This window comes from Cuculus canorus, chromosome 6 (genome assembly GCF_017976375.1).
Source record: "Cuculus canorus isolate bCucCan1 chromosome 6, bCucCan1.pri, whole genome shotgun sequence".
Classification (NCBI taxonomy): Eukaryota; Metazoa; Chordata; class Aves; order Cuculiformes; family Cuculidae; genus Cuculus; species Cuculus canorus.
In genome coordinates this window covers 11,905,383-11,919,908 of record NC_071406.1, presented here as the reverse complement: position 1 = coordinate 11,919,908, position 14,526 = coordinate 11,905,383, and the positions used below count along the sequence as shown (strand labels likewise).

Sequence of the window (14,526 nt, the reverse complement as noted above, 5' to 3'; positions counted from 1 at the left end):
TACATCTAACCTCAGTCCACAGGTTTGTTTGATGTTTGTGTATGGCATTCTTATTCCTTACTCCTGATCCCACACCCACTCCTGCACAAATCCCCATCCCTTTTTAAGTCTGATTCAGAGCACAATAGGCTCTGTTGTGAAACTCCCTGTCCCTTAGCCCCCAGTCTTACAAAAATGCCAGTGCTTACTCAAGACTATCTGCACTGAGGGCAGCTGGTCAACTCACATGACTTCAGTTAAGCATCTGCAACCCGTACACTGTAAGTTCTTCCCATGCATCTGCACAAGCCTGTGGTTCAGCTAAGTAGTTTGTTTCTACTGGAACACAGAATAAATCTCAACATCATCCTCGTGAATGCAAGACAGTTTATTGATAAATAGTATATTTCCTTCTCAATTAAGTATTACATAGTCTCACTCTCATGTAAAGTACTTCTGAAATTAATCCTGGAGTTGAGTGTGGTTTTAGAGCCCAAAAGTGCATCACAACCAATGCATGGAAAAGGCTGATCTAAAAAGAGATACAATATAGATGGAGAGAGGAATACAGCCTTAGCCGCACTGAAACACATTTATAATCCAAACTGGCCTAGGACAGGAAAGAACGACACAAACATGAAGTTATTCCCTCCCCAATAAACCCCAGAGCAATGCCTCTAGAATTAATTGATCATAGGTAGACAAAAAAAAAAAAATAAAAACCAAAAGTTAAGCAATCAAGATTTGTGGCTGGCGGAGCGCCATACATTTAGTGTGCTCTGCTTCCAGCAGCAGTCTTCACATGCAAGTAAATTCTCAAACGCACATTTAGTTTCTCCCCTCCCTCAGCACTGGGTAACTTTTGTATATAATGCAATAACTTCTATTAATTAGCATTTTTTGTTCCAATCAAATATCAATTGAAGAATCCAAGATGATTACATAGACCCAGTTAGAGGTACCAAATGTACCTGCTGTTTGTGCTAGGGATGCTCAGGGCACTCTTCGGCCAGACAGACCCCAGACTCCTCCAGAGAGCAAACAGAAGTCAGAGCCTACTTTCAGAGTCCAGTGACCCCGGAGGAATTACTGAAAAAGTGGCTCAGTTAAGACTAAACAGTCACAACTCCTGTCACCTTACTGATTCAGAAGTAGCAGACTCATAACACTTTCATGAAGCTTGACTGGCATAACCTCAAACCAGAGAGTTTGGTGACAGAGAAGACTTGTAGTACTTGGAAAAGGTAATTCTGACAATAAAATCCTGCATCCTTAGCGAGGGAATCCTACAAGCTGCCTTTCTCCCAAAAGGGACCTGCAGCCAAGAATGCCACTCTCTTGAGAAAGAGGAGCAGCAAAGTTTTTAATAGACTCCTCATAGAAGTGCTCAGGAGTCTACACAAGAGTCACCCAGCTTTGAATGCTAGTGTATCATAACAAGAATGTATGATTTTTCCTGGCTTGGAAATAACTGGGAGAAGATTGAAAGAAAAAAGCCCACACAAAGAAGAACTTGCTTAAGTATCATGGTTTAAAATGTCATGAAAAAGAGAGGAAAGGGGATACACATCCTAACTGGCCTTTCTTCTTGTGACTGCCGTGGATAAAGAACTATCTGGTCACGTTGTCACAAATGCATTTGCATCCACTCCAGCGCCACAAAATCAAGGCTGATGTGACTGCCAGCATGAAGTCACTGAAAACAACTTAACCCCCTCTTCTCAATGTATCTAGACTTTATCTACCTTCGCCCCATGTTAGTCCGAAGGGGGAAAACTGGGCTTGCATGCATCAGTGGGGCAGAGCTGAACACAACGGATTTCCATGGCAACGAGATACAGCCCCAGTGAGGAAGGCCTGTTAATAGCTGTGAGGCGATGTGCTCGGCAGAAACAGATCTTTCTGTCAGACAGCCAGAGATAGCAGCTCATGTTCATACGCAAACGGGCAAGGAATCTGGCTCCTGGCCTTGTACAACCCCACTGAATTTAGCCAGAGCTACACCAACTTAGACCACAGCAAGATAGAGACCAGCATTTGGTGATAGGAGGAAAAATAAATATGCAGTATGGAGAGACATTGCCTTTGAAAACAAAGTAAGAGTACTCTTGAGACATTCCTCATTAACTGCACAATTATTGTCAAAATGCAGGATAACCCAGCACTAGTCTGAAAGGGAAAGCAACTGTGTGATGCACAGATTTGTGCATACTCTACCATCACCTACTGCCCACGCTTTTACCTTCGAGGAGTGCACATTTATACACAAACCCAATCTTTTACAAACAACTCCCTGCATTTGGAAAGGGAGAGAGCTGTCATTATCCCAAATTGTTTGCTGAAGGAGTCAGTCATCTGGTCTTTGTGATTTGAGCTCCTTTCCATTAAAATACAGTTACCAACACTTTCCAGCACAGCGATATTTTATGCACTTGTTAGTAGAATCCTCCATGCTCAGCTTTGCTCGTTAACAGACTGCTAAGTCTTCTGGCCATAACCATGATGAGCTTTGCCTTCATAGGTAAGATTACGGTCTCCAAATACACTGAATACAACAGGACAAGACTCAGTTTATAAAGTCAAGAGCATGCACAAGGCTTTGCAGGACCAGAGCTCCAGCAACGACGACCTGAGGCCACTAGCAAACTTTTCCAAGTCAAGCAGAAAAACAGCAACTGTCCCACTTACAGTGTATGCTGTGCTGGAAATGCACAAAAAGCCATTTATATCAAGCGTAAGAAAAATATGCCATGTACAGTTTATAAAAATATCTGTAACAAACTAAGAACAAAGCCAGAAACTGTACAAGCAGACTTAACTGGACAGGAGGGAAAGAATAGAGGGGAGGAGAAGGAATAATTTCATGGGCTACTTTGTAGAGCAGAACAGGAACAGCCCCATTCTACTGAAGTTTTATTTAAGCCCAACAACTTACCCTGACACTGCAATAGGTGGAACTCAAAACAACTTAGAAGTAAGACTCAAGGCAGGCACTGCAAGCCCACGGCTTTATTTTTTATTATGTGATAATAACCAAACATCTGATTTTAATAAACAATCCCATGGTTACATAGAAGCATCAGGGCTGACTCTGTGACAGGCTTATCCTTCCTCAGAGTCCTGCTCACAGGAGGGATGGTGATTACCACACAGCCACAAGGCTTTAAGTCAATGGTTTCCCCACTGCCAAGGTGTCTGGTAAGCTTATTAAAACACATGAGCCCCAAGGCTGCTTGCTTCACTTGAAAAGAAGAGTGGTGCCTTGTATTGCCACTGTTTATACAGATATGGTAATTTAAAATTGTACTGTAATGTATTCAATAATAGTCTTATTGTTCCCAGGAACTGAACTGCTCCAGTTGAACATGATATCACAGCTAAATAATAATCTGAGTTTACACTTTTCTAAAAACTTTTTTTTCTGGCTGTACATGAACTCTGGGCTTCCTCACTGTACGTATTTCCAGCACATTTTGAGCAAAACACTTTCCTGCTAAACCAAAACCATACCCCACATTCCCATGGAGGACGCTCCCCAGTGCCTAAGGAAGCACCGCACTGACACCAAACCCAGCCTCGGAAGTGACACGCAAGGATAGCCTCTAGGTGATGAAAACGGCAAGACTTTCCACGCATTTCTCAGTACTGCAGCAGCACACGTGGGTACCATTCCACAGGTGTGCCTAGTGCAGAGCTGTTTACATTAAATACAACTGAAGGGCATTAGCTGGGCTGGCTGACAGCGCTGGAGCAGCGGTCACGGGGAAACCAGTAAGGCACGTTTCTTAGACACCATAGCTATGAAACAAAAAAAGCAAGATTACAGGCTACCTACCACGTTGTACAGCATCCCACCATGACAGGTAACTTAGGGGTCCAACGGAAAGCCCCATCAGCCTTCCAGCACTGAGCTGGAAGGCAGACAACCCCGCTTCCCTCGTCCTTCGACGCAGCGGGCAGGTGAGGGCTGCCAAGCACACACCCAAACCTCTTGGGGCTCACCTACCTGTTTCAGGAGGAACTTATCCTCCGCGTTGATCTTGAGGGAGACGGCCAGGTGGATGGCAGAGAGTACCACCCCGCTGATGACCGCGGCCCTCATCCGCACCGGCAACAGCGTGTAGATGCTGTAGATAAAGAAGACGGTCCACCAGATGCCCTCTGACGCGCTCCTGGGCCACACCAGCAGAACCCCTACCACTTGCACTGCCAGGATCACCAGGATGACAGAGTAGCACGCCAACCACATATGGTCCTGGTGGAAGTCGTTGCGGTTGCACACCATGCACAGCACGACCATCAGCAGGATGGCCAGAGACAGCACCGCCACGTAGGACACCTCATAGCGGCCGTGCACGGCGTGGAAGATCAGCATGACCACGCAGACCAACACCAGCACGGCCATGAGCATGGTGAGGCTGCTCTGGTTGAGTCGGAAGAAGTAGCGCTGATAGAGGCGCTCCAGTTTCTCCGACTGGAACTTCTTGGACCTGAAGATCTGCAGCACGCTGTCGCAACAACCGCCCATGGAGAAGGCGGCTTCGGAGTCCCCCTCGTCCCCGTCCTCGTCCTCCAGCTCCTCAATCTTGGCCTTGATGCGCTTCTCCTCCAGCCCCAGCTCCACCGACCGGGGCCGCACCTCCCCTCGCTCCCCCGGGCTGGCATTATTGGGGGCGGCGGGGGAATCGCCCCCGGGCGGGCGGCGGGACCGGTGACGTCGAGCCTCGTCACTGCGCTCCTGCCAAGCAGCTTTGGACCTCGAGCTCAGCATCCTCCTGCAGCCGCTCTCCCCGCGGCTCCGCGGCTCGTAGTCCTCCTCGCTCCTCCACCTGCCCGACATGCGGGAGCCCTTCTTGCCCGAGGAGCCGCCGGGGGGCGGCGGGTAGGAATAGCCATTGGCCCGCGCCTCCGCCTCGCCCCACGCCGAGCGGTGCTGCTCGGGGGCCGCCCAGGGCGCGGGGCCGCCGAACCCCGGCGGGCTCACGCTGTTGGAGCGGGACATGCCCCGCGGGACGGGACCGGAGGGGAGGGGAGGAGGGGGGGGAAAGGAGGAGGGGAAAAAGGAGGAGAGGGGGGAAAAAAAAAGGCGGAAAGAAAAAAGGAGGAAAGAAAGGAAGAAAAAAGGAGGGAAGAAAAAAGGAAGAAAGAAAAAAGGAGAGAAAGAAAAAGAAAGAAAGAAAGAAAGAAAGAAAGAAAGAAAGAAAGAAAGAAAGAAAGAAAGAAAGAAAGAAAGAAAGAAAGAGAAAAGGAGGAAAAAGGAGGAAAAAGGAGGAAAAAGGAGGAAAAAGGAGGAAAAAGGAGGAAAAAGGAGGAAAAAAGGAGGAAAAAAGGAGGAAAAAAGGAGGAAAAAAGGAGGAAAAAAGGAGGAAAAAAAGCAGGGGAAAAAAGCAGGAAAATGGGGAGAAAAAAGGAGGGAAAAAGGGGGGGAAAGGAGGAAAAAAGGAGAAAAAAAAGAGGAAAAAAGGAGGAAAAAGGCAGGAAAAAAGGAGGAAAAAAGCAGGAAAAAAGGAGAAAAAAGGAGGAAAAAGCAGGAAAAAAGGAGGAAAAAAGGAGGAAAAAAGGAGGAAATAAAAAGGAGAAAAAAAGCAGGAAAAAAAGGAGAAAAAAAGGAGAAAAAAAGGAGAAAAAAAAGGAGAAAAAAAGGAGGAAAAAAAAGGAGTAAAAAAAGGAGGAAAAAAAAGGAGTAAAAAAAAGGAGGAAAAAAAAGGAGGAAAAAAAAGGAGGAAAAAAAAAGGAGGAAAAAAAAAGGAGGAAAAAAAAGGAGGAAAAAAAAGGAGGAAAAAAAAGGAGGAAAAAATTAGAAGAGGGGGAAAAAAAGGGGAGTTGAGCCCGCAGAGGCCGGGTCCCCTAGGGCAGCGCGGGAGCCATCGCCCCGGGCCGCGGGGCAGCGCCCTCAGCCGAGCCGCGGCGGGACCCGCATCGCGGCCCCGCACCCGCCGCGGAGGCTCAGGCGCGCCGGGAGCGGAGCATCCCCGGGCGCGGGGAGCCCGTGCCTCGCCTCCCGCGAGAGGGGCGCCGGGGAACGGGAGAGACGAGCGGGGCCGGAGGGGAGCGGGGGGATAAAAGCGGGACCACAGCTGCGCCCGGGCGCTGCCTCCCCCGCGCTGCCGGGGAGCCGAGCGGCGCCGGCCCCGCGCCTCTTTGTACTCCCCATTCAACCGGGCGCCGGCCGCGCCGGCCCCCGCCCGCCCCCATTGGCGCCCCCCTCGCCGCCGCGCGTTCCCATTGGCCGCCGCGGCCCGGCGGCAGCCAATCAGCGCGGGCGAGGGGCGGGCCCCGTGCGGCCGCCGTTAACCCCTTCGGCGCCGCGGCAGGGGTCGCCCCCCCTCTACCAGGGAAGGAGGGGGTCGGGCAGACGCAGCCGCGCGGGGACGGCGCCGTGCGGTGTCTGAGCTGCAGGGGTGGGGGCTCTGGCTGCGAGGCTTCCCCTCTTTCCCCGGAGAGAGGGGGAAAAGGGGAGCTGCCTCCTGCGCGAGGTGACAGGAGCGCCGAAACCCGGGCGAGCAGAGGAGTGAAGCCCCGAAGAAACCTCTCCCACCCTCAGCACCTGTTGCTGGATCTATTGCTAACGCAGCGATTTAAGGTTGAAATACAAATACCGTCTCTTTCAGCTTCTGTCGCTTTGCCAACCTGCATACCGGGAGGCGGGAGCGGCTTTGCTGTGTCCCATCATTGTTCCTCATCGTTGGTGGTGCTTCCAGTAGCTCCCACCACCTCAACCCCAGCCCACGCTTTCATCTGATGGTGTTGTGACACGGTCTTACTGGAGGGCATTAGCTAAGACTGGTCAGAGGGCACGGGGAGGATATACCAGTTCCCAACATGAGCCAAACATCGGACTCTTCTCCAGTGTTCTTTCAGATGCTCCACTCTTTCTTGCAGGTGCGACTTAGCCAGTTAATGATTTATAGTGTTTCGAAGGTAAGCATCGTAAGTACACAGAACAATATTATCGCTTGATGTTCTATATCATGTTTTATTAAAAACAAACTGTCAAATCAGCTAACTGCTTAGCCGAAGGAGCTGGAACTGATAATTGTCCAGTTGTTTGCCCAAACATAAAAAATCATAGAATCATGGTTTGGGTTGGAAGTGACCTTGAAGGTCATCGTTGCAACCCCTCAGCCATGGGCAGGGACACCCCCCATTGGATCAGGTTGCTCAAAGCCTCATCCAACCTGGCCTTAAACGCCTCCAGAGAGGGAGCATTCACGACTTCTCTGGGCAGCCTGTGCCAGTGCCTCACCACCCTCACAGTAAAAAGTTTCTCCCTAATATCTAACCTAAATCTCTGCCTTTTCAGCTTAAAACCATCACCCCTCATCCTGTCACTGCACTCCCTGATAAAAAGTCTCTCCCCATCTTCCCTGTAGCCCCTTCAGGTACTGGAAGGCTGCTATAAGATCTTTCTGGAGCCTTCTCTTTTCTAGGCTGGACAACCCAAACTCTCTCAGCCTGTCCTCACATGGAAGGTGCTCCAGCCCTTGGATCATGTTCATGGCCCTCTTCTGGACACGCTCCAACAGATCCATGTCCTTCTTGTGCTGAGGACTCCAGAGCCGAACACAGTCCCTGCTCACCAGTACCCCAGAGCAGTAGCTCTGAAGCTGTGGTTGTCAACAAGCCGAGGTAAGGCAAGGTTTGTGGAGGTTACCGCTGGTGGATACAGCTGGAATAACAACCACCTTCCAGCCACGAGCCCTTCACATATCCTTTGCACTTGCAAGTAACTCCACAAATTAGAGCAATTTAGGCTTTTCTGCATTTCAGTGAAGGGTTGTAAAATCTTATGCTGCATTTGCAGCAGCTGCTTCCACAGCGCATCTTTACTTACCAGGGACACACAGTTAAAGGTTTTCACTATGAAAAAAAATGCATACAACTATTACCATAGTGCTCATTTATGCGGCGTCTTCCTGCCAGATGCTACAGACTGCAGCTGATCAAGATTGCCTTCACAGTTCCCCTTCCAGGAGAACACATATTTATTTATATATACTAATGTCTCTCAGGATTTTATCTTTTCTTGGGATATTACACACCACTGTCACTGTCCATACGCTCCAGCAGAAGAAAACCCAAGACTTCTGTGGTTGGTTACTCTAGCTGCACAATGCCTGAACTCCAGGGATAAAGACATCGAAATGATTCTTCAGCAAGTCCTAAATTGGGATAGGTCTTTTTGTTTGGTACACGAAGTTCCATTTTGGAGTTCTTCTCTCAAAGCCAGGAGAAAAAGATCTCTCTTTTTCACAAAAAAATATGCAACTGCAAAAACCAAGTAAAGGGAGAAAGATGACCCACAACACCTCAATATTTAAAATTAATTCTGCTTGACAGAAAATGACTAAGTAGATATCTGTAAAAACCAGGCACATTCCAGATCCAACATCAACATCTCACTACATTCAGTTCTGGATATCAACAAAGTATCGCTCAGGCAATGGGCCAAATAATTCTAAGGTTCCTATGTTTCACCAATGCAACTAAGTCAGAGATTATTTACCTTTTGCATCGTAATATGCTCTGGAAGCCTGAATCCAAAGCAGGATTCTACTGTACATTAAGCTATAGCACCTTCTCCAGAAAGGTTACGTATACAGGTACCAGAAATTGGTAGTTTCTGTTCTAGAGCATCATTCATGTTTCACTATGTCCTTTTTTTGATATATGAATAGTTTTGCTTTTTTTCCTAATGTTACAATAAGTGATGGTAAAGCTGAATATATCAAAGTTGCTTTAAAAAAAAAAATAAATCCTTAGCCAGGGGGGAAAAGCACTTTGCCCTTGCTAGAGGGGAAAACAAAAAGTCCTAAACCAAAAGTTTGTAACTTTAGAAACAAGTGCACAAATATGAGGTGGACAGTTTAAAGAAAGGTAAAGGAGCAGTTAGAAGGTATTCTTCAAGAAATCTGTAACTTGTGAAAACAATAAGGATTGTGTCTTAGAAGCTAAGAGTAATGCCAAGTAATCAGGCACTTCATGCAATAAGGACATACAGGGCTATGATGAAGATGAAGTAATATTCCACATGGATATTAAAAATCTTAAAACTAATGCCTTTTAGGCAATCATATTACTGGATCTCATATGTCAGAACTGCAGCAGAAGAAAGGTAACTAGTAGGATATTGTAATATTAAGGATATAGATTATAATACCTACATACAGCTTGCTTTCTAACATGCAGTTTCTTCAAACCCTTGCTTCTTGTTTTTAATTCAAGAACCTGATTATAAACAGCAAATAAGGAACTATGTATGTCTCACGCTAAGGACCTGAGTGACAAAGCAAAACAACATATCCTGGGTGGCTGTAAAGTAATTTAAAAATGTTCAACATTTATTATAAGAACATTCAGGCAATTATTCTCTGTTAGTAAGGTAACAGTTACCTCTTCCTTTGGTTACTTAGTCCAGTCATTTTCTGAAGAATGACTGTAAAAGCAAGGAGCTTATATAGCTAATCCCCAAGTTGGCTACTTACAAACTATGACCTTAGTCAATAAAAGGATTCTTTATATTCTGATCTATAAAATGAGAATATGTATTTGCTCTGCTCATGGAGATCAACGAACACAAATTATCATGATATGTAGTACCAAAACAGAGACATTTACTATTCCTTATCTAGAAAGGTTAATGTTCCACTTTCCACCCTAACCTCGCCTTCCCAAATTCTATTCACCAAATCATAGAAGCTATTCCTGGTTTTTGGTTTTTTTTTTTTTTTGAAATTCCAAGTTCCATCAGGTGCCATGTCTCTTTGGGCTTCTCTTTTCCAAAGAATGTTTCTCTACTTAAAATACTACCTAAATGGAAGAGACAGATGGAAGATTTAGAGAACACTAGCCCAGAATTACAGAATTATACCAACTGCACCAGATCCTTCAGGAAGCCCTAAGAGAACCAATGAGTATGGTCAGAGAGCTTAGTGAAGCACAGATCTAAAGTTCTTCAACACAAACAGCTCACAAAAATTCTGATTTCAGATGTAGCCTCATAAATCTGTATCAAAACATTTTTACTTTATTATTATTACAGCAGGTGCAGTAGACAAACATTAGCATTCTTTCTTTGCATTATTTACTTAAAATGGGGAATAATGTCTAGATAGTGACCTCAGAACATGTCACACATTTCACTATTTATGGCCTTCAAGCATGTTAAAATTCATGCAAGTATTACATCCCGAACACTAAAGTATCTACGCTCCCTAACTTGGTGAAGCATTTATGAAACAAGTTCTCGGTCCTTTTGCCAGCTACCTTTACATAGACCTCCGAAACCCAGAGCTAATACGAGAATCCAACTTGGAGCTTGAAATGGTGCAACTGAACAAGCTATTAAATATTCTCCTCCCCACCTTCCCACTCCCCATATGATAATTCACAAGGAATAGAACCAAAAGTGAGTAGAAAACTGGGAAAATGCAAAACCACAGCCACTTAAAAAACACATACAAGAAACCCAACCCAGCCTGACTCATCACTGACTTGTAGCTGTTGTTTGGGGTACACAGAGGCCTAGCAAGACAAGGTGCTTATTGAACTAGGTTTATCAGCTTTTTCATAGCAACACCCACAATCCTAAAGGGAAAACTAAAAATATTTCCATTCCTATGCTGTTTGGGACAAGCTAGAGCTCGGGTGCAGATCTGCAACACATGAACATATGGAATACAAGAGGACTGCATTGAAAAATCACCATAATGTAAATAATTCTTGCAGTCATTTACAGGGATTTCACATAATCCTGATGTTAAGAAGCCAAGGATTCCAGCTCTTTACAGAGCCTGGGAACACAGCAGCTCAGTAGTTAACTGTAACTCACTCAGTATTCAGCCTTGCTAGCTCACCTATGGATAACATCAAAGCAGCCTTAGCATGACTGAAATATTTGTCCCGAGTGGACTCCTGCAGCCTTTGTGAACAATTATGCTTTTGGCGCATAAACTATACAGTTCTAAGGTAGCTTATCAAATACATTTATCCAAGCTGTAATGAGGCTCAGTCTTCAGTTGCCTTTACCAAAGGACTTCACTTACCTGCAGTACAGGCACAAATAATGTAGGGGCACCAATAGCCAAGGTCACATGTGCCCAGAACAGCCGTGTGCGATAGCACCAAGCACTCCAACAACTTGTCAACTTCCACTACCCGGAAACCTGAGAACAAGGCCAAGTTAGGTGGTTTTGATCATCAAATCTACACTGATAAGACAGACCAATACTGTCATAATTATGTAAGGAGCCACAAAGAGGGTGTGTGGAAAAGTGTTATTTAGTGCATAAGACTTGCAAAATCTAGCCTCAACTGTTTACATCTTATTTTCTATGTCCACCACCCTCCTTATTTACACTGACATGAGATGAACACATGCTGTAGATGGTCAGGAGCAAAGCTGATGGACAAGTTGCAGGAATTTCTCAGCGACTCCTAGTCTTCTCTCAAGTCTGGCTTTTTAGTGCCTGTAGCCCCCGTCAGGAACAGGGAAACAGGCCAGGAAAAAAAATATTGCCTTCCGTGTTTTCATGAGAAAGCCAGGCTTGAATAAAAGTATACAAACCCAGACATTTTGTTTTATTTAAAAGTTATTGAGTTACACAACTTCAATGGACAGGTAACAATACATTGTAGAGTACAATTATTCTTAGGAATTCATGATAGAACTTCAGTGACAGTTTATTACGCAAACAAGTATGAGTTTAAAATATGTAAGTGAGTATAACTAAATTATATGATCTTTCCACCAACTATTTATGTCTTCAAAATCTGGCAAGCTATGGGCTGACCTGCAGCCCATATTCCTGTATCACCAGGATTCCGGAGCACACTGGCCCATGAATGCTTACATCTGCCCCATGTTTGTATGCATCTGTATGCCTAAAGCAGGTTTTCTGCACATCCTTCGATCTGATGATACTTTTTGAAGAATAATTCAATTGCCTTCAGAGAGCACAGTTTGCTTCTAGTAGGGCTTTGAGAACATTAACCATTAATTTCCAGTCTCACTAAGTAAACTAACCAGCAGTACCTAACTTTCAATTTCACATCCATTTTCTTGCTGATGCAAGAAAGCTTTTTCTACTATTACTGTTTGCTAACTTTGTAATGGTTAAAAGTGCTTTGTTTATTTAACTTAAATTCCACCAAAAAGCTGAATAAGGAAACACCGTTAATGCTCAAACCAGTAACTTTCCCAGAAATAGTTTATACACAGGAACAGAAAACTACAACAGAGCACCTAAGCCAGTGCATCCAGTTCCTCTTAATCATGCAAGCATCTAGTGGAGAACGAAAAGGCCTTCATGTCATCAGCACACTAGACAAAACATTGCAGCATTTCTATTAAGTGTTCTTATTCTGCCTTAAAAAACAAAATCAAACCACAAAACACCTCCTCCCTCCCCAAAATGAACTACTGAACAAAAAAAATAAACAACCAATCATACACGCTTTCCACCCCAAACAACTACTGGATGCCAAAGGGAAAAAATATGTTCCACATTTTGTCAAATATTCTTTGGGAAGCACAGCAGTAGCTCTGTATCCTTCAGATAAATTCATCTCATCTTTTCACTGACTGTCATTTAGTAGTGAAGACCAACACTCAGTATCTTTTTTCTTATCCAATAATTGAAGAAGGTTGTATTTTACTTGAAGAAACCTTTAACTAAAAGGTAAACTGATTTCATAAAAGCAACCTAGTGTTACACTGACTGGAAGGCCCTTTACCTCCCATTTTCCTCTCCAGAGCCGAATTTTTTGTAGCTATGCCAGATGCAAAAGAGCTGACCTTTATATTGACATCAACTTAAAACTGATTTTAAAAGATACCCGAAATGCCTACATACACATATATTCTGCATATTATCACCCACTCATTTTAAAGTGAGACTAACCCACTGCAGTGCCCAAGAGGCTGAATATAGATTACACAGCAAATACGATACTGTGGGTTCAAATGTCCAAGCTAGAAAATGTCGGTATTAAAGTTTTAAATGTACGCTACTTCTAAATGATATTTATGTAGAGTGACTATAATATTTAACAGTGCCTAAATGATAGCTACAGATGGTTTGCAGAAGATTGTGCAGACTGTCTGAAGGAGTAAAAAAGACAAAATTCAGTGTTCACAATTCAGCTGAATAAGCTCTGCTAAAAAACTTTCACTAATGAACTTCCCCAAAACATCCCCATGTAGCACCAGGTAATGTAAAATTTCTACGTACAAACTATATGGAGTGAATTTGATCTGCAAAGAGGCAGTTTATTTGGACACCGAGTTTGTATAACTAGATGTGAAAGTGTTTCTAAATATTGTGAATTATGCCTTTGTAGTGGAAGATTGAAATAATATGCAGGTACTTAAAATACTAAAAATACTAAGACATAATATTGACAGTAGCGTTCTTTTTCTCAGATATCTATTAGCACATTATCAGTGTCAGCACATTAAAGCACCTCTGACAAAACTAATGCCCAGGTAATTGGTCAAGAAAGGGCTTAAGGTCTTTCACATCTGTAAGGTAAGTATTATTTTGGAAATCAGCAGTCGACGCTTTCAAAATATTTTTAGTTTTTCCCTCCACATTTAAAATTCGAAAAGCTTTGAGGCAGCCTTCAGAAACCACCACAGAATCTCTCACTACAATATTAGAAGTCTTCTGAAAAGCATGGAAAAGTATTTGTTGAGGAGATAGGAACCAGAATTTAAAAGCCACTTGATATTGAATGGAAGTTCCAGTTGGCTGGGTGGCTTGAATCAATCAAGCCCAACTCCAGAAATGGTTAGTCTATACCAAATAAAACTAAATCACACAGATAATCACACCTTTTTATTTTATACTCAGCATACCAGCACATATAATTCCCCAAGTCTTAGATCAAGAACTGCACACGGTCTGTTTAAGATGACCCTTAAATACCATCATGAAATGAATTTGCTTACAAGCACAGACACCTTCGGCTATTCAGGATTTTTGATGTTACACTAGGTAACTAAAATTTCTTCCACATGTACTGTTTTCCATATGCAAAAAGGAAACACAAATATCCAGTAATAGTTATTCTAAGGCACATATGGAGTTCAGCACCGCTCTTTTCGGTGTAACATTTCAAAGAGAAGTTTTTAATTACACAGTCATGCCAAGTCACAGCTATCATGTGTAGGACGTGCTGATGCTGGGCATGACAACGTTACTTTATCCCTTCGGCAGTCAAACAAAAATTCACTGTAGTTATGCAATCTTATGACGAGCACATGCCTAGAATAATAGCACTCACTCTGCAGCTACTCCTCAGTTCCTGTTAGAGGACTGTTACTTGTTATTTATGAGTATTAATGGCATCTAGACACAGTACTTAAATCTCTCTCAGGAAGTGTTAAAAATGCTAAGAACATTGCCATGGTAGCAGACAAATTATATTTAGTAAATGAACTTTGAAGTATTCTCTTACGTTAGTTAAACGTTCCACTATATTTACACTACTCAAATTTGTTTTCATAGAAAGCCATCACCATCTAGAGTACAGATAACAGGAGAA

General features: G+C 44.0%; 1 protein-coding gene across 1 annotated transcript in view; it reads right to left on the bottom strand.

Moving 5' to 3' along the window:
• The window catches only part of ADCY5 (adenylate cyclase 5), a 216,765-nt gene extending 211,755 nt beyond the window's left edge, over window positions 1-5,010 (bottom strand). The window contains exon 1 of the mRNA XM_009570469.2: window positions 3,986-5,010. Coding sequence (XP_009568764.2) covers window positions 3,986-4,981 — 996 coding nt within the window. The 5' untranslated portion in view covers window positions 4,982-5,010. The remainder of the gene's footprint in view (window positions 1-3,985) is intronic.
• Between the last annotated feature and the right edge of the window lie 9,516 nt (window positions 5,011-14,526).